The sequence below is a fragment of the Drosophila yakuba genome, chromosome 3L (assembly GCF_016746365.2).
Source record: "Drosophila yakuba strain Tai18E2 chromosome 3L, Prin_Dyak_Tai18E2_2.1, whole genome shotgun sequence".
NCBI lineage: Eukaryota > Metazoa > Arthropoda > Insecta > Diptera > Drosophilidae > Drosophila > Drosophila yakuba.
The window spans coordinates 16,669,700-16,695,806 of NC_052529.2; the positions used below are offsets into that span (position 1 = coordinate 16,669,700).

Genomic DNA, 26,107 nt, shown 5'->3' on the forward strand with positions numbered 1-26,107 from the left:
TCAGCCCAACCTCACAATTAAAAAACAGTTTTAATTACTTGTATATAGTTTTCCATTTAATTTCTTTTCGTATATATTTGTTGTATGACAAACTTAGACAATTAATTTGAATTTTAACTAAAATTTAACTACCACAGATAGGTTGCAATTACATACATACATGTAAGTGTATGTCTAATATATTAATTATAGATTACATTCATCGCGATATAACTGTTACATATAGTTTACACATAAGGATTTATCAATTTTCTTGCATTTTGCACAATTGTCAATCAGTTTTTATATTATTTGTTTGTCGATTAACTACGCACATGCATGATAATGCGTTTGATAATGTCTAGAATTTCATTTCATTGTTTCGCGTTGAGATTTACAAGGATTTAAATCGTAATCCATGGGTTTCATGTAGAATATGGTGCTGGGATTTGGAGCGGGATCGGGAGCTGGACGAGCGCGTTCTAATGTGGATTTTAATGAGGTCTCCCGACGCTCGAAGATGCCTCTTAACTAAATACATAACTCTTGCACTAGGCTAACAAACTAGACAAATGATAACTAATTAACAATTAAGGTAAACGTTTATTGGAAATCCTGCAGCAAGTGCAAGGCTCGTCTCCGACCCGCTCCCCCTAGACCGTCGTGTCCGGCGCCGGAGAGATGGGCTGCTTGGACTCGGACACCTCCAAGGTCCTGCCGTTGGACGCGGGCCCACCCTCCTGCGGATCCTCCGGCGCGATGTCGATGCGGTGCGCCTTGCGCCACACCACCAGGTCCATCAGGAATGCCAGGAACATAATGCCAGCCGTGATTCCTAGAAAGAAAAGTATGTTATTAGAAAATGAACGGAGGATCTATATATATTCAGAAATGTTTAAGATTCTGTCATCGCTGCCAACTCACCTAGGAAATATTGCCGGAAAGTGTCCGCATCGTAGAGCGAACAGGCACCGTGCTTGCCGCACACCGACTTCCAGATGAGGCAGGCGGAGTCCACCACTGCGCCGTAGATGATGGGACAGGGAACGTTGCCGAACAGGCCGATGGCCGACTGTATCACACCCATGGCCATGGCCTTATCTGTGGGGATTTAGGTTTGGTTATCGTTGGTGTAACATATGTTTTCTAGTTCTAGGGATTACCTTTGGGATGTGTACAGCGCATGACGAGCAACATGCTGCCCACCTCGGAGGTGGAATGCATAAATACGCAAATGGCAAAGATCAGTATAAAGTAGATGAAGTTCTTGCAGTTATTATCACAGTAACCGTTGACCGCCTCCGGAGCTGAAAGGTGCACAGGGATTAGGAACCCGGGTTTTCGGGGTAAATGGGCGGGTCTCACCATCTGGAATGCAAGCGCAATCGGAGTAGAGGGTGCGATTGTCGCTGGGACGCAGCGAGGAGCTGCTGCATCCGGCGTGGCAGGCCGAGATGTACATCTTGCCATCGGCACAGATGGGCGCGAAGTTCTCCTTATCACAGGTACAGTTGAGAGCGGCACTGCACGTGGGCTCGATCAAAGCGGGACTGGAATAAATTTTCCACAAATTAATTGCTAGATGCATAGCCAGCTTATGGTAACACTTTTAAGGATCCTCTTGTCGCAAAAGAACCTTGCATACTTATGAGGGCATAGGCCATAAGTTTGACAATGTACGTTACAAGTTTAAAAGACGTTACAAGTTTAAGAAACTTAAAACGAAGCATTCATAAGTATAGATGATCGGTGTTCATTGTATCAAAACTTCATAATTAACTAGTATTTATGTCCCAGTAATTATCCCAGAACCTATTTTGAAGACCCACCTGTTGCCATCGCTTGGCTTGTAGCCGGCAAAGTCGTTCATGCTGCAGCCGATGAACATCAGAATGATCATGCCCGCCGAGTAGACGAGGGCTGTGAAGGCGATCCAGGCGGCCACGCCCCTGGCAGTGGGCTTCCGCTTGAGGATGAAGAGCCCGGAAATGACGATTCCGATGCCCATGACCAGGATGCCACAGAAGGCGGCAATCATGTTGGCATCATAGGTGGCCAGCCGGAACTGGGTCTCCAGATACTTGGGCAGGAACGTATAGAGACCGGCGATGGGCAGCAGGTGGAACACACACGAGGCGGTGCGGAACATCAGGATGTCGTTGCTCAGCTGGCGACGCACTGTCTTGGGAAAATCTATATTGGAAAAGCATATATGTTTCAGTTGCACGCACAATAAAATTGCTTGAGTTTCTCACCTTTCAGCTTGGGCTTCTCCTCCGGCTCAACTGGAGCTGCTGGAGTGGCCGTCTGGCCAGGCGGCTTCTGCTTGCCGCGCAACTGCTTGGGGAACGAGAACATGGCAATGGAGGCCAGCAGCATGAGGCTGCCAATGGCCACCGGTCCCAGCCACCAGGCGCCGATCCAGCGCGGATCGGTGGCGTCGAAGCCGGGATTCGAGAAGTTCACATACCAGCGCGTGCAGAAGCTGCCGAAAATGAAACCGGACGCCGGTCCCAGGATCCTCATGCCAATGGTGACGGCCATGTACATGGGCGACTGCTTGCTGCCCACGTTGTCATCGATGTAGGGTATGCCCAGCGTGGCCACGGCGGTCTGGCCAATGCCCGAGCTCAGCAGGCTGCCAAAGAATATGCAGAGCACGATGACGGTGATCTTGGAGTGGGAGGCCTGCTCCAGCTGGCGCTCCTCGTTGCACTCGCTGCCCGAGAGCGTTTGGTTGCCCCCCAGAATGCACAGATTGGGATTAAGCTGCTCCCTGCTGGCATTCAGCCAGTGTGAGGGGAAGGAATCATTGGCGGGAGCGAGCTGCGTCTGCTGCAGGATCACACTGGAGTGCATCAGCTGCTCGCCGAAGATGAAATGGGGCAGGGCGCAGGAGAAGGCGGCGATGGAGAACAGCACCATGCCGCAGGCGATCCATCTGGGACGGTGTCCTCTGCCGGCGAAGTAGGTCAACAGCATGGCCGTGCATATCTGACCCATCTCACTGGCGCTCAGCAGTATTCCCGTGGTCTTCGACTTGATCTGGAATAGCTTCTCGATGGTGGTGATCACTGAGACGAAGTAGGTCATGTACATGCCCTGCAGGATGTACGCCAGCAGAAAGACCACCATGAAGACGTGCGTGGAGGCGAATCTCCTGGCCCACCTGGGCCGGCAGCCGAAGAGGCCGCAACTGGAGCTGGATTCCGCGGAGGAGCCGCCATTGAGATCCGAATCGAAATCGGATTCCTCGGACTCACTGGAGCGAGGTGGCAACTTGTATCCTCCGGTCAACGGAGCCTGTTCGTGGGCATATTTCTCGCTGAGACTGTGCCCATTGCCGGTGCCATTATTGTTACTGCTCAGAATGTTGCCCAGGCCGTTCTTCAGGTGGCCCAGATCCTCTGGTGCCTTCCACTCGTTATTATTGCTTGGGGTGCTCTCGTAAAGCACTGTGCTTGGAGGCGGAGTGGCCACCTCACCGTTGGTGGTGCCATTGTTGTGCTGCGGCAGCAGTGGTGTAAAGGCCTGACTGGAATCCCTGCGTCCGCCATTCTGATGATAGCCATTCCCATTCAGCTGGCCATGTCCATTGCTGGGCTTTCCGCCCAGGGATTGCACCTGGGCTGCCGCCTCCACATCGCCATTGCTCTTCGTCATTTTGGCTTCTGGTGGAACTCTAAAAAACTAGGTGATTTGATCGATCTTCTGGGGTTTTCTTGATCTTAGCTGCGTAATCTCAACGGATCGGTTTAGTGAATCTCCTCTATGTGGTCTTGCTTATTGCCTGTTCCATTTTCCTATTCGGAAATGGGGTTGTGGCATTGAGTTTAGTTTTGATTTGCTTGTTGGCCCAGAAGACGAGGTAGATTGGTTGATCTGGTCTTCAAAACAGTTCTGTATTCTTTGTGATAATATGGCAGTGTTGTGTCTGAAAATATATAAAATTGTAAATTAAAATTAGTATCAGAAAAATAATAATGGTTTCAGGAGAAAGACTACAAAAATATTTAAATTATAAATTGCAGTCTTTATAAAGGTTTTGCATATTGACTGTCGCTTTATTTATGTGTGTATTTATAAGCTTCATGTGCAAATACAAACTTTTACTCATATGTTTTATGTCTTACTCATATACCTATATTTATATCACTCAGCTGAATTTTTAAGTGAGTACTTATCCGAGAAGTAAATGCTTTTGCAAGAGCCATTGATATTTTTGGCATATCAAAGTACGCACTTGCAAAATGTACCGACCTATCAGAAACATACTTAAATAATATAATCCTTAAATCATAATTATGTTAAATTTAAATATTTGGGAAAACTTTTCATCTAAAACTCACTATTGACACCTTTTTCCACTTATGATTTCCCTTCTTTTGCTAAATCACTCTTCACCATCCGATTATAATGGAACTCAGGCGCTGAAACCCCAACGAAGACTGAAGAGAATCGGGAAACAACTTTGCAAACACACACACACACACACCTTATCAGTGCCGCACACACACACATGCACTTGCAACGCAGTCGTGAGAACAGCATGCGGCAAAATTCTAGCAAAGCTGCAAGTATTTTAGATTGCACCATATTTCGGCACATTGATAAGGGCAGCGAAAAAGTTCAAGGTTGGGCTGATATGGAACTTTAATCGCACGAGGAGCGTACTTGGCTGATTTACGGCCATCTAAACCTAATATAAAAACTTTTAAATTTCCCAACTGATGATTTGCCTATTTTTAAAAACGAACTAAATGTATATATGTCATGCTACACTTGCATACAAAACAAATGTATATATGCCAAGCAAATATTAAAACAGTTTGTCCAAATTCGCCTCTACTCATATCTCACTTTCGGTTTGTATATTTTTTTTGCAAAAAATTTCAATGTCAAATACTCGCAAAATTTGCTCTAAGCATTTGTTGTTTTCGTTCAGACTCAACCAATTGCGTTGGCGTTGGCTTATAAAAAACATGACTGAATTTAATTTCACTTTCAGTGCAATCATTATGGACTGGCTGCAGTCGCAAATCTTATCAATGTGCCCGACCTCGCTGATAAGGAAAGTGAAATTCTTGCTCGTCGCTGAAGAGAAATGGGATTTCCAGCCCTCACTCCCAAATGCACAAAAATATATATTGTACGTTTTTAATAAATGTTCCTCGCTACTGAAATATTATCAATTAAGTTTACAGATATTAATTAGAATTTATTTCAAAACACGGAAAATGTTTACTTGGTCTTAGTTACCTAAAAAGATAGATGTACTATGAGGAATACTTAGTATCTGTCAGATACCTGGATAAAATATGTTGTTGCATACTTTTTGACGCAGTTCTGGGGGATTTTAAATAGGCACAGAGTTCTGTTTCGCAATTGGGAACATATTAGCTTCCGAATTAAAATGAGTTTTTTAAAGGTAATCAAACCAGAAACAGTATGGAATTGTTCTTTGTGTAATTAACCATTTGTGTGTGCAGTGGAAAAGGGGGAGGAAATGGGGAGGCGCTTGATGTTTTCTTTCTACTCCCCTCAAGCGTCATAGACTGGCCTTGAAATTGTTGTTGTGCCTGCTGTAGGTTTCTTTCTTTTTCGTTCGATTTTATTTATTGCGCATTTTGCGCTTTTGATTTCTGTTTGAAATACTTCGCTGTCGTTCCATCGGAATGCGTGTGAATCAAGCGAGTATTTATTTATGCATAATTTGAGATGAATGGAAGTAGCACGTGCTCAATTAGCATTTTTAATTTACTTTTTATGTTTAGAAATGTGATGCTTCGAATGAGGTTACAGCGTATAAACAAAAGTCCAAAGAGATTACGAAACAACTTCGATAGAAACAATAGATACGTAAAATGGAGTTTTAAAATATAAAAACTTCAGAAAAATATATAAATAATCATTGAAGAATTTGTATTTTTATGTATTTGAAAATTTTCACATTTTGTGTATATATTAATATGGATTTTCTTTCCGCTTGCATTAAGAGGTTGTCAACTAATAAGGGCGTGTTTCAAGCAGTGATTGCTGACATTTCAACTCGAAATGAGTTGCCAACGTTGTATAGAAAATATAACAGCTCAAGATAAGTCATTCGCTGTATCTTTATTTCCCGTCTTATCTCTTTCACACTTTCCCGCTGGAGAATCTAGCTGGTGACGTAGATGGGCCAACAAAGCCAGTACTTTAGTACTTCACTTCTATCGCTGCCATCGCTGCGTAATCCCCTCCGCTCCTTATTTTCCCCTCCTCCTCCTTCCCTTCCCCCTTCCCCCTGGCCAGGCGGCAGAGAAATAGAGCTTTAACTTTGGAGCTACTCCGATGCACTTGCTGAGCCCTGGCCCGAACCTGAACTCCTGCGGTTACCTGTTTGCCGTTTGGCTTGGGTTTCGGTCTGGGTTTCAGCATGGGTTTTGGCCTGGGTTCTGGCCTGGGTTTTGGGTTCGAGCTGCGGGCAGGGCTCATTGAACCCGGCTGGCAGCAACTGACCAGGTTGCGAACTATCGCCAGATGTTTATGTAAGAACCCGGCCGGGCCAGGCAATAGATATTGCCTTTAATTTGGCCTGATGGATGGTTAATTGTTCAATTTGCTGCAAGTGTCCGACTGACAGTCAGATATTACCGATTTATCAGTGTCAATCATAATAAATGCAATTAAGCCACCAGTTTACGAAACTATCTCTCAGGATAGGCCCATTCGAGCGGGTCATTCTGGTTGGGAGCAGATCGATATGTAGATTGTGGCCGTGGTTTCCATTTCAATTGGGCCCGCAGCCCATCATCGCAGATACAAAGTGGGAAAATCAACGCTTGATTTTACACCGAGGCACAAAATGCTAATTGTGTTTATTTCTATACCAGTACCACTACTTTTTGTAATGTTAATAAGCAGGTCAGAAACTAATTGATGAACTCCAGTCATTGTACACAATTTGGGTCATTGTAACCAATCTCATTGTTAATTCAATAATTAGCTGAACTTAACTTGCATTCTTGCGAACTAAACTAATGCTGTCTAGTGTAATAAGAATGGTTGAGTTTGCGGGGACAACGGGGTGTTGCACCTTTCCTCTGCTCATAACGTGTGGATTTTCAGGTTTTCCTGGCCACTTGCAACACGTCCTCCCACTTCCGTCTTTGGTCTTCGGTTTTCCCACTACGTAACTGAGTTATGTATGCACGTGTGCGTGTGTGTGTGTATTTGTGAGTATTGGTGGGCATTTGAATTGCGCAAGCGCAAGTATTGCAAATTGCATACCAAGCAGCTCAGTGGCTGCTGCGCCGCCGCCGCTGCTGCTGCATGCCAACATGCAACAAAACCAGACACGCGGGCAACGTGCTGACTGGCAGCAGCAGCAGCAGCAACTGCAACAGCAACATGGCAACAAACAAGTGGCAGATGCACAGTCAAAGCCAGCGAAGAAAGCCCCAACAATGGCTAGAAGCGGCATTGAAAGTAAATTGCAGACTGCAACAGCAATAGCAACAGATGCCAGTTGCAAGTCCAAGTTGAAGTCGAGCCAGCGTGCAGTTGGGGCTTGCCTGCTGGAAAAGCGCTCGGAAAAGTGGTTTTTCCACATTTCACTTTTAGCATAGAAACGATTTAGAACCTGTGATGGGCTGCTATCGCAGGCATCTTCTATGTTGCAACATGACGCGCAGGAGAATGGAGAATGGGGAATGTAGAATGGCTCATTAATATCGAGAATTCGTTGTTTGTTTACGTTTCTACAAAGTTCGAGACTCAACACATTTGTTTGTTTATGCCCATTTCGCCCCAGACATCGAGTCATTTTCCGGGCTTAATTCTCTAGGGTCTCCAATTCGCTGACCAATCAAATAGAGGCGTTTATTGTCTTTTGGCTTTGACCTTCACATTGAGAACTGAAATTTGAACCAGAAGCTCGAATTGTGTAAACAAACTGTTGGACAGACAAAAACAATAACAAAAACTGCACAACTTGGCTGTGACAAACGATTATAGTGTAAGTACAAAGCTTTATAGTCATTATAATTTTTGTTTTTGAGCCCAATTCGCGGGCGAAATTATTCCATTAATTTTTGGCTTGTCAAAAGGCATGAGTGAATTTGGTTTTTATTTATGACTTTGTTTAATCCTATTATGAAAAGTTAATTTAATTTTTAATCGCCGCATAGCAAATAAAAAAGCCATAAAACTTTTCAAGCGGCAAATCTCGGCTTATAAAAATTGTATTTCAATGCGATCGAGGTATCATAAAATCCCACATACACTCATATACTTTTTAGGCATTTCAAACTGGAACAACCATGTAAAGTGTCTGAGTTTGGTGCATATATGTAGTGCGATATGAGGTACATGATTCAGGGCAACTCAGAGGGTGTGGTTTTCTTGCCAAAAAAGTGACGAAAAATACTTAAAATACTTTAAGAAAAGTGGGATTGAGAAAAGGTGATTGAAGGTAGGTGTATTTGGTGAAACAAACACCTTATTATGTTTTTAATGAATTAATAATAAAAGTGGGATTTTAATACGACAAAGTTAAGTTGAATTTTCGAACGAATACTTTTTTGGCGTTGGTCATGAAGAAATTGAGTGTGCATACATCACTTCTTATTTGGACAGCAGTTACTTTTCTTTATGCGCGCTTTTGTTTGGCGGAAAACCAAACTTCCTTTTTGACGGCGCTTGTTAAAAATCTGAGAAAGGTAAAAACACGAAAGCCAGTCAGAGAACGAAGCAAAAAAAAAAAAACAAAAAAAATGAAGAAAAATTAACAACCTCAAAATGGCAGCCAAGTGTGCATAAATTTTTGAAATGCCCGCAAAAGTCCACGCCGAAACCAATTCAAAATAAACACAAAAAATCGGCAAAAATCCGCAAAAAAAAAGAACCTAATGAAATGCAATCAAAAAGGTATTCGCAGAGGCCTGCGACTGCATTAAGTCCAGCCGGGACTTGGACTGGACGTGGAGTGTTACCTGGTAGCCGCCCGGCTCCAATCCTCCTCGAAATTCCCCCGAATATCTCGCGTGAAGATCAGTACATGGCGCTGACGTGACGTTCTCGGCGCAAAAACCGAACAAATACATTTATTTTACTTCTGGATACGCTGCCTATATAGGTACGCATATTCGCATATATGTATATAGGTGGGTACTGAATAAATGCGAGTGGATTGGATTGCCTTTTGCTTTTTACATTTGTCATTTTGCGCGGACAGTGGAACTTCTTGCATTGAGTTCTAACTTTATTAAGTGATATAACAGCAGATATTAGATCAAGAAATTGAATTTTTAAACCCCTTTTATATATAAACATTAATGTATCTTATGGATGTTATAAAATAGTTATTACTTTTTTGATTTACTTGGCCTTTAACCCACTGTGCCTCTGATGGCCGCAGAAAAGAAAGCTTGTTTAAAGCGCAAAAAATCTTAATTTAAAACAGAACAGAATGGAACAGAACCCTTCGTCTGATTGATTGACCCGCTGATTTAAGCCGTTTTCGGTGGCCAGGATGCGACTGCTGGACCATGGTGAACTGGCGGATGAGGTGTTAACTTGCCTTAAACGCTCCACTGTCCGCTTAGTACCGTTATGTGAACTTTTAATTGAACTTTTATAAATTGTTAACTGCCATTGGGAGAGGCTGCTCCCTTCGAGACCGGCTAATTTGGCATAATTTATTGTAGGTTCTGCATGGATATTTCCAATTAGCGACCAATTATGCGGTAAGGCTTCGTCATGCGCACAAAGTTTGGGTTTTTCGCCCAGTGTCAGACAGATGAGGAGTCATTCAATGGACTTCTCAAGTGTTTTGGGTCTCGGAGTTAGTTCACTCGAAGTGTCTAGTGGCTGGCCGAGAAATAAAAAAAAATAGTTGCCAAATAGATATAGAACCAACGCAATTCGCATAGATGCCGAACCCATTCATTGCCCATGAGTATTTGTTTATGAAAGTACTTAGCAGGTTCTTTTTGCCTCTCTGAGCTCGCCAAATAAAAAATGATTTCAATTGTTTAACGAACAAAAAATCCCTGCATAATTTCCATCGAGTGCGTGTTTGTAATTTTTTATTTATTCAACTTTTTGGCGTTTGTAAAATTCCACTTGTCTTTTTTTTGTGATTTCTTTCTCAACTCTTTTGGCGCCTGACTTTTTATGGCGTTCCATTTTAAATTAGTTGTTTACTTTTAAAGAACGTTGAAATGGGTTTTTTGTTGTCAACTTACATTTTTGTTAGGCGTGAGTTTCTTTAGTTGGTACCTGAAAGTATAAAGCAGAAAGGGGAAAATTAAATATACCATTGAAGTTGACGACACATATTTATTTTACTTTTGCAAATATGTTTTTACCTTGGTCCATTGGAGAAAAGCAATGTTTTGAGTGTAAAACAAGTTTATATGTTTAAATTGAATATGGAGCGTAGCAAACAAAAGAGTATTCCTTTAGTTTTAGGATCGTAAAATGTTATATGAATATTATACAAATTAATGCCATGTTTGCCTTTTTTCTGTGTACAATTACTTTTGGCAATCTTCTTGTTGAACAATGTAGCTGCCAAGCAACTGAGCATTTAATGTCCATAAAATTGGTGTCATAAAATTGTACTCATATACAATCAGCCGTAATTAAAAGTACGTATATAAATGGGCATGGCGTTTAGTTGGGTCATAATAATTACAGCCAGAGCGATTAACAACAATTTCGAGCGCGATGCAGTGCGTGTGAAAAAAGTGCAGCGGACATTATTGTTTATTAACGAAAGCGAAACGGCGAGCGACAGGAAAAGCTATTAAATGGGGGCAAAGTGTACAATAAATGTAAAATGCAAATCTTGTCTGCGGCAAAAATAGTTGCTGACGCCTCGGCAACAACAACAACCACAACAACAACAGCGGCAGCAGAAAATTGTATAAAAATAAAAGATAAATGAGCACATCGGCCTGCTGTGAGTGTGTGTGTGTGTGCGTGTGTGTGAGTGGTGCAGCGGGCAAGCAAAATTGCATTGAGATAGGTCAGTCACACACTCACACACACGCAAGCGGCCAAGTGCAGCGCACTCTCTTCTGCAATCGATTGCAATCAATGTAAGTGAGTAAGTGTTAGTGTAAGTGTGCTTGTGTTTGTGTTTGATAACTGCTCTAATTACGCCACCTAGGGGTGGTATTTCTTGGCACAATAGTAGTCCCCAGTAAGAACTCAAATTGCAGGCCATAAAAAGAAAACAAGTTTCTTGCATCCATCCATGTAAAACTTACACAACCGCAGTGCCGCTCTCTCGATTCACTTTTCTTTGTGCAATTTCAATAATTTGGCGAGAGCCAGAGAGCGCTGTGCATACAGCTCTTCGCAGAAGAGAGCAAGTGCATCTCGGAGCAAAAGAGCGATGACAGTCTCTTCGGCTACTTGCACTTTCTGCTGCACTTTTGCAAGGGGAATAGTAGTAGATGAAAAGACATCATAAATGGTTCCGATTTGACCAAGTTACTTATACTACAAAATTGAAAGCTTGCCATGAACAGCGACTAACTGACTGACTTAAAATAAAGGCAGATATATTAGACACAAATAATAACAGAGTGCCAAGTAAGCACTAAATTAAGTATACCTTCTAATACACATCTTTAGATTGAACAACATGTGGCAAAGAGTTTGACAAAATAAAATGACTGGAGAGGTAGATTAATATTAAGCTTCTGTAGTTCAAAGTCTGTGCGCACACCGAGCAGTCTCTCTCTCATCCATTGCTCTTAGTTACATCCCCCGTTTTCCTCATTTTCCGGACCTAGGACAACAAGAATGCGAGTGTCTGAGGCAGGGAGACTCAGTGGGAAACCAATAGAACACCCCCTGAAAAAGCTGTATTTTTTTGGCAAATCCAAGAAAAGCTCTTAGAGAAAAAGGGGGCAGGACATGGCACCCCAGGAGTACAGACAACAAACAACTTATTGCGCAGCAGACGAAAAAATGGGCTTTCCTTCGTCTAGACAGGCAATTAAAGGATTGGAAAAAACTCAGATAAACAGATGGAAAACTGCAACTCATAGCAATAAGAGTGGCCTTCGGTTTCAGAATGACATAATTATTAGTGAATGCAAATGGGAAAACAATTGAGTTTCAGAAGCACTCGGGCGTCGTAGGCGAAGCGAAAACGAATTCAAATTCGAAATGAAAACGAAATTATTGCAAAATCTAGGCACGCACACAGACATCCGACTAACGGTGGCTCTCTCGCTCTTCCTCTCTGCTTTTCCCACTGCATGTGTGTATGTGTGTGTGTGTGTGTGTGCTGGCGGAAAGTGCATTGACTTATTTGTTTGCTGGTGTGTGTGTGTTTGCTTGTCGGTGTGTGTGTGGGGGAATGGCATGTGGCCAAGATTGCAATGGCCAATTCCAATTTGTAATTTGTCTGATGCAGTTCGGTACTCCCCTTTTTTTTATGGCCACGAGGAAAATATCATAAATTGCGGTATTTAGCAAGCTGTTGGGGTGTTTATTTGTTGACCTAGGTGGATTTAATATCCTGCCAAAGTTGGGCGTGTGCTAAAAGTGAGTCAGCGGTCTATTTCTGTAATGCTGCGGAATGCACTAAAAATGCTAAAAGCATACTACTACAAAATCAAGTGAAACTCCTGTTTAAGAAATTTAAAAAGTCTTGCTAACAATTTATTTTTAGGTAGTACATCGTAGGCCAATATTATTTCTTCACTTTCATCTAGCGTAAGCTCTTCACAACTATTAGTTATTGCAAAGGAAATAAAAAGTGCAAGTTTTACCACCTCACAACGCCCTGTCACACGCGGCGTATGGTACATTAGTACATTAGTGTAATCACGTCGCGCATACGCCCAGTTGTACAGCGCATACAATCGTCATGTGTACAGAAGTACATACAATCAAAAGCAGTGCACTTTACTGCCCTTTCCAACATGGTTGCATCCGTTTCATTGTATCAAATGTGCGAAATCCGCAAAGTGACAAGAATAAGAAAGTCGATGGGTGCAAAACTAGTTTAGTAGGAATCCGAGCGATCATTTGCATTGTGCTGGCAAAGTTACGTGGCGCTTAATTGAATAAGTGCCCTGGCCAGCTTGGTCAGCTTTTGCAGCTTGGATTCGAGACGAATGTGTGCTAAATTGATTGAGCTGCAACTGGAGTGCCATAAATTAACGGACAAACATGGAATGAGTCTGCAGCGGGTTGCATATCGTATAATTTCCACAAAAAAATCACAAAAACCCAGGCCAAAACGGAGACAGAAAGCGAAAACTGGGTCAACCTGATGCAGAGCGGCCTACGCAGCTCCATTCAGCAACATTCACATTCACAGCCACATCCACATCTAGTTCGTTGTCTATCCGGCCGCAGACGTTACAAATATGTAACTCAAAAAAGATATGCAGCTGCAGATGCATGCCAAAAAATTGTAAAAAAAATGCACAAATAAAATAAATAAAGGCAGAGGCAAATGGTAAAAAGTGTAACCCACGTTTCGCTTCATTTGCTCGCACTGGAAAAGTAAAAACGGCAGCTACACGACGCCAATTTTATGTCTGCTGGATTTCACCCACGCAGTTGCCAATAAAAAAGCAGCAGCACCATTAACGGCAGGAAAAACCAACATCAACCACCACACTTCCAACTTCTATTTGGTGTAAAATCAAAAATCATTTGATATGATAAGCATTTGCAAAACAACGCAGCTCTATTTACAATTCACACTTCTAGAAATACCTAAACTCTATTATCTACTCAATCTATTTGCAGGCAAAAAAATTATTACAAACACCCATCCACCATACCCCGTGTCCACTGTACCGCTGAGGGAGATGGAGAGATTTGCGTTGCCCACAAAATCGTGATTCCGCCAGTTGCCGCCGTCACTGCCACCGCCACCGCCGCCTGCCACAACGTTCACTTTCAAAATCAGTGAAATGTGACCAAAAAAAAGTGAATTGATGTTGCATTGTGTTCAGCTGTCTGTTTGTTAGCTATTCGCATTATTCACTTGGCTTACAAATAGAGGTTAATTTATTGTGACTTGATTGAGTCGAGCATGCGCCTAAAATATGCCAGAGAAACTGCATCTGCAACTGCAACTGCAACTGCAACTGCAACTGCGGAAGGTGAGGAGTCAGTCAATTAAACCATTATTGTTGGGATTTCTTGAGTATGCTATATAAAAATAAAAACATTGCATGTCCATGTTTTGCATGCAATATTTTTATATTTTTTAGAAATTTTTTATTACCTAATTACCTATGAAGGTAGTAAGCATCCATCTTTAGCTTCTTATTACTGATAGATGTAAGTCCTAAGATTGTATAGCAATCTAATTAAGATTATATTAAAATATAAATATTAAATATAATATTTCTTAGCTTGAAACGATTCTCACTGTTGCGAATTGATGCTGTGTAAATCCTTAGAAATCAACATTGATGTGAACTTCCAAGAAACAAGCAACTACGAATGTATCTGCATTCTTGTTCGCTGATTTGTAATATCTGTAGTTAGACGGCTGTCTGCATGCGTGCTTAATGTGAAGTTGTCGTGGTCCTACCACAATGCGAATTGTTTGTCTCAATGTCAAGTTTTCCATGCTATTGGAATCAATTACACTGCTCCAGAACTCCACTGACACATGGGAATGAGTTTAAGATGGAAATGCAGATGCAGATGCAGATACAGATACAGTGCGGATACATTTACTGATGCATATGCATGCTTCGGATGCAGATAAACATCCAAGCGAAGAAACCAGATGAAAACCGCGCGCTGCATCCGCCAACGACCTTCGGCGCCGATCTGACATTGAACACTGGCTATAAATGGAGGCATACTCATGTAAGTTGTACACAGCACATTGTACTCTGTACATTGTACATACCTTCTCGCCTTTTGTTGCTGTACATGCTGTTGACATAATTTAACCAGAGCATACACCGAGAAAAAAAAATAGTCAAATTGGATATGCCACAGTTACTATTTCTCACAAAGTTCACTTTAAGTTGTAGTTCAATATTCTTAGATATATATTTTCTACTTTTTAGCTAAGAGAGATAATTTTATTAATATAGAGAAAGATTTTGTTTCGCTATCTTCTATACCAATTACCAGCACGACAGTTCAACAGTAACTTAAAAAAATAATTTATTAAGGAAGGTTTATTTTGAATTTCTTTAAGAACGATCAACTTCATTTTGTGTAATGCTTCATTTCGAAATGCTTTGGTTTCTTTTGAGTGCATTTTTATCAATTTCTTGCGGTGCATGCAAAGTGCGTGCTTTGCTTAGCGCTTTTCGCATTTAGCCAATTAACTGAGTGGTGCCGAATTCAGTTGGCGATGCAGATGGAAATGGAGATGTCGGTGACGCGCGCACATTCCAATCCGCAGCGATGCGATCCTATCCAATCCGATTCGATCCAATCCGCTGCGCGTTTTCAGTTGGCACTTCATGTTGCAACAACGGCAGTTGCCGCTGCTGCACTGCTGCACTTGACTTACTTGCCTGGCGGTGTTGCATCTGGTAACTGACATCGCCATCGCCATTGCCATCTGCGCAATGCATTTCACTTTCATTATGATGCAGTCAGTTTTTGCCACTAAAAATGGCAACGGGGCAATGCCAATGTGTGGTTTTTCCAAGCCAAAATGAAAACCAGTCGAGAGTCGAGAGGCTGTGTCTCTTCACCGCCATCCCGCTCACACTGATTGGCAGCAGCAGCAGCAGCAGCAGCGGCGACAGCAACTGCAACTGCAACTGCAACAGCTGACAGCTGCACTCACCTGGAAACTCACCTGGACTCAACTCACCTGGCCTACCTGTGTAGGCGTCGCTTTTCGTCGGTTTTCGTCTTTTGTTTCTGCCTCGCATGGGTTTCGTTGCTTGTTTTTACTTTCTTCTAATAGATCGTTAGCTGTGCCATGAACTTGCAATTGATTGCTTATTGTTAAATGAAAATGGAAAGTCATTTTCCAGGCATTGCTTTTCCTTTTTCGTGGCTTTTCATTAACGACGCCTTTGTTGCCACAGCAAAGGCAGCCAAGACAGCAGAGGCTTTCCCGAAAATTGTGCAAGGGGGTCAAGCATTTAACGTATTCTTGACTTGACTTGCGTTGCGTTGCGTTGTGTGTTTTTATTGATTTGCCAGCTGAGCAAACGGAAAGCGAAAGTAATTACCCTTAGTCATGCCCATACCCACACACACAGATAGCCATATAAGTGTACAAATATGTGTACACGCCCAAATACCGGGCAGATATACATATATACATAGATATAGTGCGGGTTCTCGGTTCTCACACAAGAGTTCCCCAAGAAATCGAGCGATAAATGCAGCAACCCCAATTGCATTCACAGACCCTCCACTCTGTGCCTGTGTGTGTGTGTGTAGAGGTGTGTAGGTGTGCGAGTGAGCTTGTTGCAGTGTGCGTAATTCGCCGCCCCTTCCTGCCCCGCCCCCTCTGCCACAGGGGCACACACGCAACAGAATCAATTTTTATTGGTTACACAACGACGACGCCAGCAGCGAAGGAAAAGTCCATTGACCCCGACGACGACTCATGACTTTCAGTACTTCTTGGCACACTCTTCATGAGGAGCATGCCGCGCCCATCCATTCATCTTGTAACAGATAGGGAAATTTACGGCCATAAATGAAATAAATTCTTTTGAAGATCAAAAATAAATGTTTTCTGGGTCAATGGAAAGTTGAGATCGAAAGCCATGGATCTATTTCCAAACCTAACTGATTGGGAAAGGATATTCAAGCTTCTGATGCATTGAATAATCTTTTTTCTTTCATATCAGAAGATGTTGGGTGCCCTTTTAATTATGAAGAGTATGTTTCACTGCAGTCTGATGGATGGCCTGCCCCGAATGTTGTATCTTCAGTTGAGTTACTTTGAGTAAATAGCCGATGCACCGGCTACTGTTTGTTTTGGTCAGGCGCAAAGATCTTTGGGCTTCGCCGGCTACGGTGGAATCCGTAGAGGAGGATCCGTCACTAATGGGAAAACAACAAAAGCACGCTTGGGTAAACATTTATTTATTCACGTGACTCAAGCTGTAACCAATTTAATACTGCTGCTCCCGCTCAGAAACGCCAGGTGCCCCGAATGCCGCCACCGTAGTCGTTGCGATTGAGGTCGAAATTCCGGCTGGCCTGGGCGTAGGCGTCGATGCTGCCACGCCCATCGCCACTGCTGTACAGATTGTGGTTGTACTGCACACTGGCCTCCCGACCCACTTGGTTATCCTTGCTGGCGGTCACAACTACGGATCCTCCCTAGGGCGATCGCGCACGGCGAACCAAGGGCAGCACTTCGAGCAGCTCCTCCGGATTCGCCAGGAATGCCTCGGGATGTGGTTGACGATAGGTGGCGCCCAGGGTCACTGAGCAGCAGGCTACGAGGAGCAATAGTGATCCGCACCTATGGGAGAACATCTTTGCTGGCTACTTGTTTAAATCGAACTGATGAGCAGCCTAGAAGTGCTCTGCGGTTTTATAGTAACAAAATGCGTTTCACAGGGATTCACCTCAGCGGGGACTTCTACTTCGCATCCCATTGTTTCTTATCAACTCGAAACGGGGATTTTATTTAAAGGTTCATCCCAGTCGGGGATCCTTATCAGCGACTGATGGCAAAAAGAGAGGAGTCCAAGATGACACAGGGGTGTCTTTAAAATTGAATGGATGGCTAGGTAGTTGATGAATAACATATTAAGCAAAGTTTATACCCTTAAAAACAGACATACCTATGAATCAATGCTAACTGAATATACTATAAAATTCTGTATCAAAGCAAACAAATATTAGTATTCTGCTAATGTACATATCAGATTTATCAGTTTTAACCTTAAACTTAAGATGAAACGCTTGCTCAGTAACTAAACTATCAATTATATTCTATTTAAATTTCATCTGTGAATCTATAGATAGATTCCATCTCCATAGATATCTAATATATCTAAACAAATATAAATATAAATACATCTAATTATATGTTAATTCCCAGCTGATTAGGACTGATTTCGACGGGTTTCTAATCAGGCCGAAAGAGGGGCGCGTTCGGCCATAACTTTTCTTTTCTAAACGCATTTCAATCGGCCTACGCAACAGACTTTTTGAGATAAGGCCGCACGCACCGGCGTGCCCGAAAGCTCCCAATAAAAAACACAAGAAAAAAGCAGACAAATCATAAAAGAGAATTTAGTTCAAATGGGTTCATTGACACAGAAACGAAGAAATCAAAATTTAGTTTTCCCGTGCGTGCGATCCACGCACGATTCACTATGGACTCAATAGATCGTACGCTTTTTGTATTAGTTATCAGCGCGGCGTCACCGATTAGTACTTCAAAACCCGAGTACTGACATCGGGAGATACATATATATATATACATATATACATGATTATATGTACATATAAACCTCTAATCACAGCCGAAACCCTTGCAAACCTCGCCGTGAACTTGAATTCGAATGATTGTGAAAGTATTTTATACGAGTACTACGAAATTCAGCCGAGTGCTGCGGCACTCTCTCAATTCTTTTCGGCGACGAGAACTGATTTCTAATCACATTTTCGAGTGCGGTAATTAGATGTGCGTACCGCTGGCTCGCGCTCCCGATGCGAAAGTCTTTCTTTTGGGCCGTAGATCACTTGCGGGTGAAAGTTTTTGCATGGGTACGTACTACGTAGCGCTACTGCGGCTCCGTGTTTCTTTCATTTGCCTCACTGGACTGCGGCCTTATCTATTGAATATCAAGTTGTGCATTTACATCTTTTGTCACCTGTGGCTATTTATCTCACAGCTCACCAAACTCACTCTGTCGCCCACGGGGCGTATACACAATGCGGAGTAGAAACTGAAATGGGCAAATGGACAAAGAAATGGGCAAAGAAGCACGAAGGAAAAGATACAAAACTTCACAGACACGTGTCGATATCCGATCCGAGAAGTTGCCGAGTCATAATTGTAAAATTTTATAGATCTCCCTGAGAATTCGGGGAGCTAGAGCTGCTACAGCTCTCAGCTAGAAAAACAATTAAGCCCAAAAATACCAAAATTCATTGAATGAAAGTCTATACGGAATATATCGCTGTGTCTGCCCCTTGAACAGCCATTTGTCTAGGCACAAAAAACAAAAAAAAAACTGAAAAAACAGACGGCAAAAAATGCGTGGCGTACGCACGCTTTCAAAATAAATTATATATGCGGCGATGATACGATTTTATATAGACAAATGCGCTTACATATATATAAGTAAATATATATTGTATATCCGCCGGTTTTCGTACTATATGTGACTGTGTTTCGCTTGTTGTTTTTAAAGAGATTTATTTGCCAAAAAATATGACGACGAGCAGAGCCGTAAAATACTGTGTGCTGAAATCGCAAATGGGCAACTTTTTGCGGCTGCCCCTTTTTGTGTGGTTTTGCTCTTCGGCTTTGTCAACAAAGGAAGGAGGAAAATGCAGATTACAATGAATAAGAGCAACGACAAGGGCGGAAACATCACTTGGCTATGGCGAACTCCAAAGTCCCTCTTTTGGTTAAGTTCAAGAAATTTCTCAGGAAAGCCATCGACCCAATTCCACAGGGAATTCAACAAAAATATCAAATGATTCAATACTTCCAAAGTTCGTGAGCTGGTCAATAAAACATTTAAACATCAAAGCTTTTTGATTTTATAAATAGTATTTGTTCGCAAATAATATAAAATGTTGGTTAAAAATAGTTTGCTTATCTGCTAAACAAATAAGTGTTTTATTTATGAGTTGAGTAAGTATAACGATGTTTAAAAATGGATTAATTCCTTATAGTTTAAGACCCAACAAATGCAAAAGTATTACGGAATTTCTAGACTTGTGAATTGCTACTTAGCATTTGTAATACTTTAAATTCGCCTCTAAAACATTTAGTTTGATTACCCATTACCGTCAGCTACCTAAATGCATTATCATAAAAATCTATAAGTGATTAAACTGCAAAACATCGAAAACGAAACCATTAATTTCCATTTAATGAAATCTAAAATCGAAAGACCCCGCCAAGAGGAGGCACTTCGGATACTTTGGATGCTTCGGAGAACGGCGAATCGAGAGTGAAGTGAAGTGAGGAGATGTGGATGCTTGTGGTGCTTTTATTATTATGGTTGCTGTGCTGTGCTGTGTTGTGCTGTGCGTTGCGTTTAAGTCAAGTTCAAGGACTGTCAATTAAATTGAAATCACTTGCTAAAGACGCGTCGCAACAAGCTTCCAGATGGGCAGAGTTTCGGGCTGGAGGAGGAGCACGGGCTCCAACTGGGGAGCCGCTTCTTGTGTATCTATGTGGATCTCTCACTTTTTGCTTGACTTTGCACGCAGCCCGCTTACATTGTTGCTCTTTCTGTAGTTATAGTTGATGTTGTAGTTGTTGTGGATGCTGCGTAGTTACAGTGCGGTAATTGCCGCTGATGATCGTGATTCGTCTTCCTCTTGGCCGCTTCCATGGGCTGCTATCTTCTAGGCTGCTCTTGAATGGCTCTTTTGTATGTCATCCCGGCTTCGAGGCTTCGAGCAAGTCAAGTGCGACTTCTGGTTCCTTAATCGCTCGCAAACGGTTGCCATCCAGCAAGCAGCCACCATCAAGCAGCATCCAGTCCCCGATATACAAATACATCTCGAGTGGGGCTGCTTTTGTCTGTCCAAAGAGAGGGCGTGTCGCTGGAGAATGTGGGAATTCATCTCATATATTCGTGATTGGCATGGGGAATTGGGGCTGTTCGAGTGGTCTGGGGAGTGTCAGGCACATGATTTCAAAGACAAGTTCGGCATTTGAAAACATACATATGTCTGCGTGCTCTAGATGAAGTGTTTTATTTGTTAGAATGTATCTTGTAGTCATACGAAGAGTACTTTCCCTTATTTCCGTTCTTAGACTGAGCAAATTCGAAAGAATAACTTGTATTGCAGCCAGAGTCTTGGCTAAATCCATTCGAGATATGTATTCATAGAGTAAAGCCAACATCTGGCTGATAGTGGCGACCCAAGTCGGACGACTAAGGCGGTAAACACGACCCCAGTTCAGTTCAGCTCGGCATAGCCCAGCCCAACGACAATGCACGGCCAGGGGCAATTCCTAACTGTGTTTTTAGGCCAACTTTCAGTTTCTCGAAATGCGAATCGAGGTTTTCATATCAAATGTGGCCACAGCCAGCGGCCTGAGACGCTCAAAATAAATGCATAATTAATGACGATTTGGCTGTACGTATTTGTTTCTCCAGTTGATTAGCATAATGCCAAATACATACAACACCATATCAAATTATCAGCTCGAACTTGTGAGTAAGCTGACTTATTTGTGTACAACTTTACACGTGCTCTAGCGAACAAATAAAGGAATATCGAGCCAGTACAAATCGATACGCAGTGACTAAACTTCTTGAAAATTTCCTTTCCTTTGTGTCAACGATGAGTAAATGTGTTGCTTCCCTCTCTCTGGGCCAAGAAATGTGATTTTAAACGTCAGGCAGATAAAACAAATGTCAATCCATCAGATACGAAAAGAGTTCCGAGGAAACGGAAGCTCTAAAGGAGGTAATATACTGTAATATTATATATGAGCGTACGATCTATGTGAGACAGTCTGCCAATATTTGTACAATAAAACCATTTTCGCTTCGTTTCGTTAATCAATACAGAAAACTTATTTTGTTATTGTCTTTTTTCCGCCTTTGTTGATTTTTGTTATATTTTTTTTTTAGAATATTTTGTATGCCAGGAATTTAAATTAGTAGAAAATCTGGTTTGTGATTTCGGGTCTGTTCTCTCAAGTTCCCCAACTTTTTTCCATCTCCATCCGTAGCTCGTCTTCTCACTTCTACTCGATTCTTGTTTTTGTCTGCCGGTTCTCAGCCGATTTCTTCATTTTCTGCGACGTTATTACAGGTGAATTTTGTAGTTCTTTCTCAGTTTTTTTTTTTGTATCTTGCCGTATTTTTCTGGACTTAGGACGCATGGCGAAAAGAGAGCGGAATCGAAAAACAAATTAAAAGAGTTTGGCTGAAATCGAAATGCTTTAGGCCATTGATCATTTATTGGTCGACGGAGGCGATGAAGTTAAAAGGAAACAATGGAAAAATATGGGAACGGCGAGGTAGACAAATTTAGCTCGGAAACTTTGGTTATGGGAAACACCTTTTGAGGCTTAAATACCATTTAATTGAACATTTATGTTAATCCCATATTTACCTAATCATTAACTTTAAGTTCACCTGTTGCACTACTCATTTAATACTTATTTATGTATTTTAATTAAGCGTAAAACATAGTGAACTAATCAAAAAAGTCTATTATAAAATGGATCAATTTATTTCTTTCAAATCGTAGCACTCATTTGAATTTCTCTAAGAGGATGAGCAAAAAAATGTAACAATGAATTTTTATTTATATTGCGATAAAAACATTAATTTATAAAACAATAAAGTGATTTCTCTGTCACTTTCAGGTGCGTTTCCTGCTGTTTGTTAACGCCATTTTAAGTGTTTAATTTTGAAACCTGAAAATAAAATGCTCTGTAAATGTGTACGCATTCAATGAGATCAACCAAATATATATAAACGGATAATAAAAATCGGTGATAATGAACCCGATGTGGGTCAGACGGAAAAGAGTGTTTCTTGCTGGTTTCTGGCCAGAACAAACACTCGTATGATTGAGGTACAAAAGTGAAACTCTGACACTCTGAAATTCTGTTGTCGGTAATTCTGAGTCGATAGTTGCGGTATAAACATTTACATTTGATTAAACAGCGTTTATTGACTGTTTTCGTTTTTGCTTTTGTTCGGCCTTAATGCATTTCGCCGATATTCGGCTTTCGTTTTGCGAGGACACAAAAAGAATGCCGGAAAAAAGCCCAACCGAACCGAACCGCACCGAACCCAACCCAAATCGCTGGTATCTGTATCTGCATCTGTGCATCTTTATCTGTGCGTATTTATTTTGGTTTTACGGCATGTATGTAATTACCCGGGCACCGAGAAGGCAGAAAAGGCAGAGAAGTGGAGTGTGTTTCGTATTCTTTGGCTGGTTTCTTCATCTCTGTGCGTCTTATCATTATTTCCGAGTGTGTATTGTGCGCTTTCTGATTGCTCTGCCCCCTTTTAACCTTCGCATTTAAGAAATTTCTTAGCCCATTACGATTTCACTCAATACGGCGTATGATTTTTGTAGGCCGTCCAACAAAAAATTACATGTTTCACTTTCTCTGGCGCCTGAATAGTCTCCCCCCTTGGACAAAAAATAACAAGAACCGCGTTGAAGAACAGAAAGATAAATGCTTAGACATCGTCTGCCCCTCTCTATTTTATTTCGAAATATCTTTTCGGGGTTTCTGTTTTTGTTTTTCCCCACATCAATCAGAGAATGCTTCGTTCTTTCCATTTCTCTTGTGGGGCAGCATTGAAAAGGGAAATTTCTTTAGCCCAATTAAATGAAACGAAACCAAATCAGGTTATTCCATGAATTTAAAGCTAATTTCTGGTTCTGCATGTTTGTTTGCCACTGATCTCTTTGAAATTTTATTTCGCCACAAAATTTAATTGCAATTTACTCGGATTGTTTTTGGAAAAACACATTTTCAAATAAACAATTTCTACACAAACTCATCTTTATGCAAGCTTTAATAATTGAGGTTATAGGTAAAATTCACTTAAGCAGAGCTCTTAAACCCTATAAAGATTTTTTTGACAAACTTAATGCTCCCACATTTTTAAGTTTTCCAAACAAATTGTAATTTCATGAGCAAATAAAATTTATTTATTAAAGCTGTACTTACGCTTATCGCTCCTGTTTCGCTTTCTGGTTTTGTTGAATTTTTTCATTCAGAATTTGCTACGCAATTTACGCGTTTAATTTGTTGCTGCCTCTGTTCGCCGCACTGTTTTTTCTGTTATTTCACACACAATTTTTTTTATTTAATTGCACACATAATGAACAAAATTAAATGCTATATTTGTACGTTTGTGCGTTGAAGACACGCACACAGCCAATTGAAAATTGTATTTGCGGCTGGGTTTCAATAAAACAAATTTTTCGAGCATTCACTGAAAAGGGACTTGGCACTTTAATTTTTAACCAAAATGGTCTTAAATTCTTATTGTTTTATAAATTTCAAAAAATTGTATTATGGTATTCTATATGGGATTTTATATGTTATACGGATAATGATCGGATAAATATGTCAACTCGTTTTTTTAAACATACATATTCTGTATTGTTTGCGGAATTATTTGTCTTGAGCGTTTTGAAATTAGTAAATAAACAAAGCACGAAAATATGTGGTTTTAACTGGGCTCTTGGACACAGGTATCTTTCAGGGAATATTGAAGGTATTGGGAGCCGAAAACGAAACCGATTCGGAGCGGAGCGGAACCGAAAAGTCGAGCGACGCGTGCACTTACAGCGACGTCTGAGCAGCAAAAACTCGAGAATAAGCAAAGTGCGGCTCAATTTATACGAGGAGTCGAAAAACGCAGACCAGAAGATACATTTACAGATGCAGAAACAGATACGCGTGCTCTTAGTGTTGGTGTATCTCAACGATACTTCTAACCGCCACTCTCTTACGCTCTCTTCGCTTTCGCTGTGGGGGTGGTCTTTCTCCGCTGTTACTGTTATCGCCGCTGTTTCTGTTTCGGTTTCTGTTTCTCCGCGCTCTGTGTGTTTTGGTTATAAAAGTGTAGTAGATTTTTGGCATTTATCTGTTTTTGTTTTATTTGCATACGTTCAATATGCACGACCCACATTGTTGTTGTTGCTTCCGATCGCGGCGTATAGAAATAATACGTATTCACATGTGTATATGTGTATATATGCACAGAATGTACATATTATCTCTCTCGCCCCCCACTCGCACTCGCAGTCGCACTCACACACACACTCTCACGCACCGCACACATACAGTTGCACCGCCTGAGTTCCGCTGCCCGTCGGCACAGTCCGCACACGGTAACAATTCGAATACGAATACGCAAAACGGCCATGCGAACTGAAAACAGCCAAAACTTTTCGCCTGCGCCGCCGTCGCCGTCGGCAGCGCAGCTGTTTGGAGCTGTTGAGGCTCTGGCTCTGTTAGGCCCCCACGCTGTTAGGGCTCTGTTAGCTAAAGTGCGCTCTCTGTTTGTTATCAGTGGCGCGCGCTCTTTTATCAGAGTGAAAGGGGATTCGGCAGATCGGGCTGATCCAACTGCATCTAACTTGCAGGACACCGGAATTTTACACTAATGTATCTTTCTAATGTAGGTAGCAGTTCAAAAGGTTTTGATAGATACACAAATGTAGGGGCTGTTTTTGACATGGACTCATCGAAAGTCAAGTTAATTTGCAGGAAATTTGGCAAGTACAACTATTGCAACTTTTTATTTGCTTAGCAATGATATTCCCTCAACAATGAAACCATCTTATGACAAGTTGTGCTGTTTTTAATTACAGAACTGTTGTATGGTGTGATTATTGTTTTTTTACTTACTAATCTACACATTTTTAAGAGCCCCCAAGTTGCATATACATCAATATACATTAAAAAACATTTCCTGCAAAAGACGCAATCAAGATTTTTAGAGTGTGGGGGTGGTCTTATACAAAAATTGAGGAGAAGCGAGATACATTTTCAGACTGCGATACGATTGATTGATTTCTCATTTGAAAATGCTTGCGTTCTTTGGAGCAAATTCGGTGATTTAATGTTTGTTAAACTTCAAGTTTTCAGTTACTTAAACCAAATTATTAAATAGGAATAATTTTTGCACATTGTGCTTATATGTTTCTATAAGTCGCTTTGTGTGTTTACCAAGCGATTTTCGCGATTAAGGGTTATCTCTTAGGTTATGCATCTGCGGCCCGTTGGTGCAGCTCAGCTTGCAAAGTAGTCTACAGTTTGGAGGCTAATGGAATTCAGTTTGCGAAATTCCTCGAGTAACTTTCTGGTCGCCTATTAATATTCATATGTGCAAAGTACGTATCAATTGCATATTCGGCGCAAGGTCGTCTGCCAAGCGGACAGATAGACAGATACATAGATACATAGATAGATAGGCAAACTGTCAGATACTCGGACTCATGCGAAGTCTGTGCGCAACAA

At 41.6% G+C, this 26,107-nt stretch overlaps 2 protein-coding genes across 2 annotated transcripts; both read right to left on the minus strand.

Moving 5' to 3' along the window:
• Positions 1 to 34: 34 nt before the first annotated feature.
• LOC6534320 (solute carrier organic anion transporter family member 74D) lies at positions 35 to 24,892 on the minus strand. Its single transcript, XM_002094964.3, has 8 exons — positions 23,804 to 24,892; positions 10,206 to 10,239; positions 2,235 to 3,913; positions 1,809 to 2,172; positions 1,345 to 1,529; positions 1,143 to 1,286; positions 904 to 1,080; positions 35 to 814 (listed from the first exon to the last, which is right to left on the minus strand). The coding sequence occupies exons 3-8, from the start codon at positions 3,640 to 3,642 to the stop codon at positions 633 to 635; spliced, it is 2,460 nt and encodes an 819-aa protein (XP_002095000.1). The 5' UTR covers positions 3,643 to 3,913; positions 10,206 to 10,239; positions 23,804 to 24,892; the 3' UTR covers positions 35 to 632.
• On the minus strand, positions 17,008 to 17,541 carry LOC6534322. Its single transcript, XM_002094966.4, is given in 1 exon segment — positions 17,008 to 17,541. A coding segment is annotated over 1 exon segment (351 nt). The 5' UTR covers positions 17,428 to 17,541; the 3' UTR covers positions 17,008 to 17,076.
• Positions 24,893 to 26,107: the final 1,215 nt, after the last annotated feature.

Excerpts from the sequence above, each read along its gene's own strand:
- LOC6534320 (XM_002094964.3), bottom strand. The coding sequence starts at position 3,642 with ATGACGAAGAGCAATGGCGATGTGGAGGCGGCAGCCCAGGTGCAATCC. Across the intron at positions 2,173-2,234 it reads GGAGAAGCCCAAGCTGAAAG|ATTTTCCCAAGACAGTGCGT; the intron begins GTGAGAAACTCA and ends TTTCCAATATAG. Across the intron at positions 1,530-1,808 it reads AAGCCAAGCGATGGCAACAG|TCCCGCTTTGATCGAGCCCA; the intron begins GTGGGTCTTCAA and ends AATTTATTCCAG.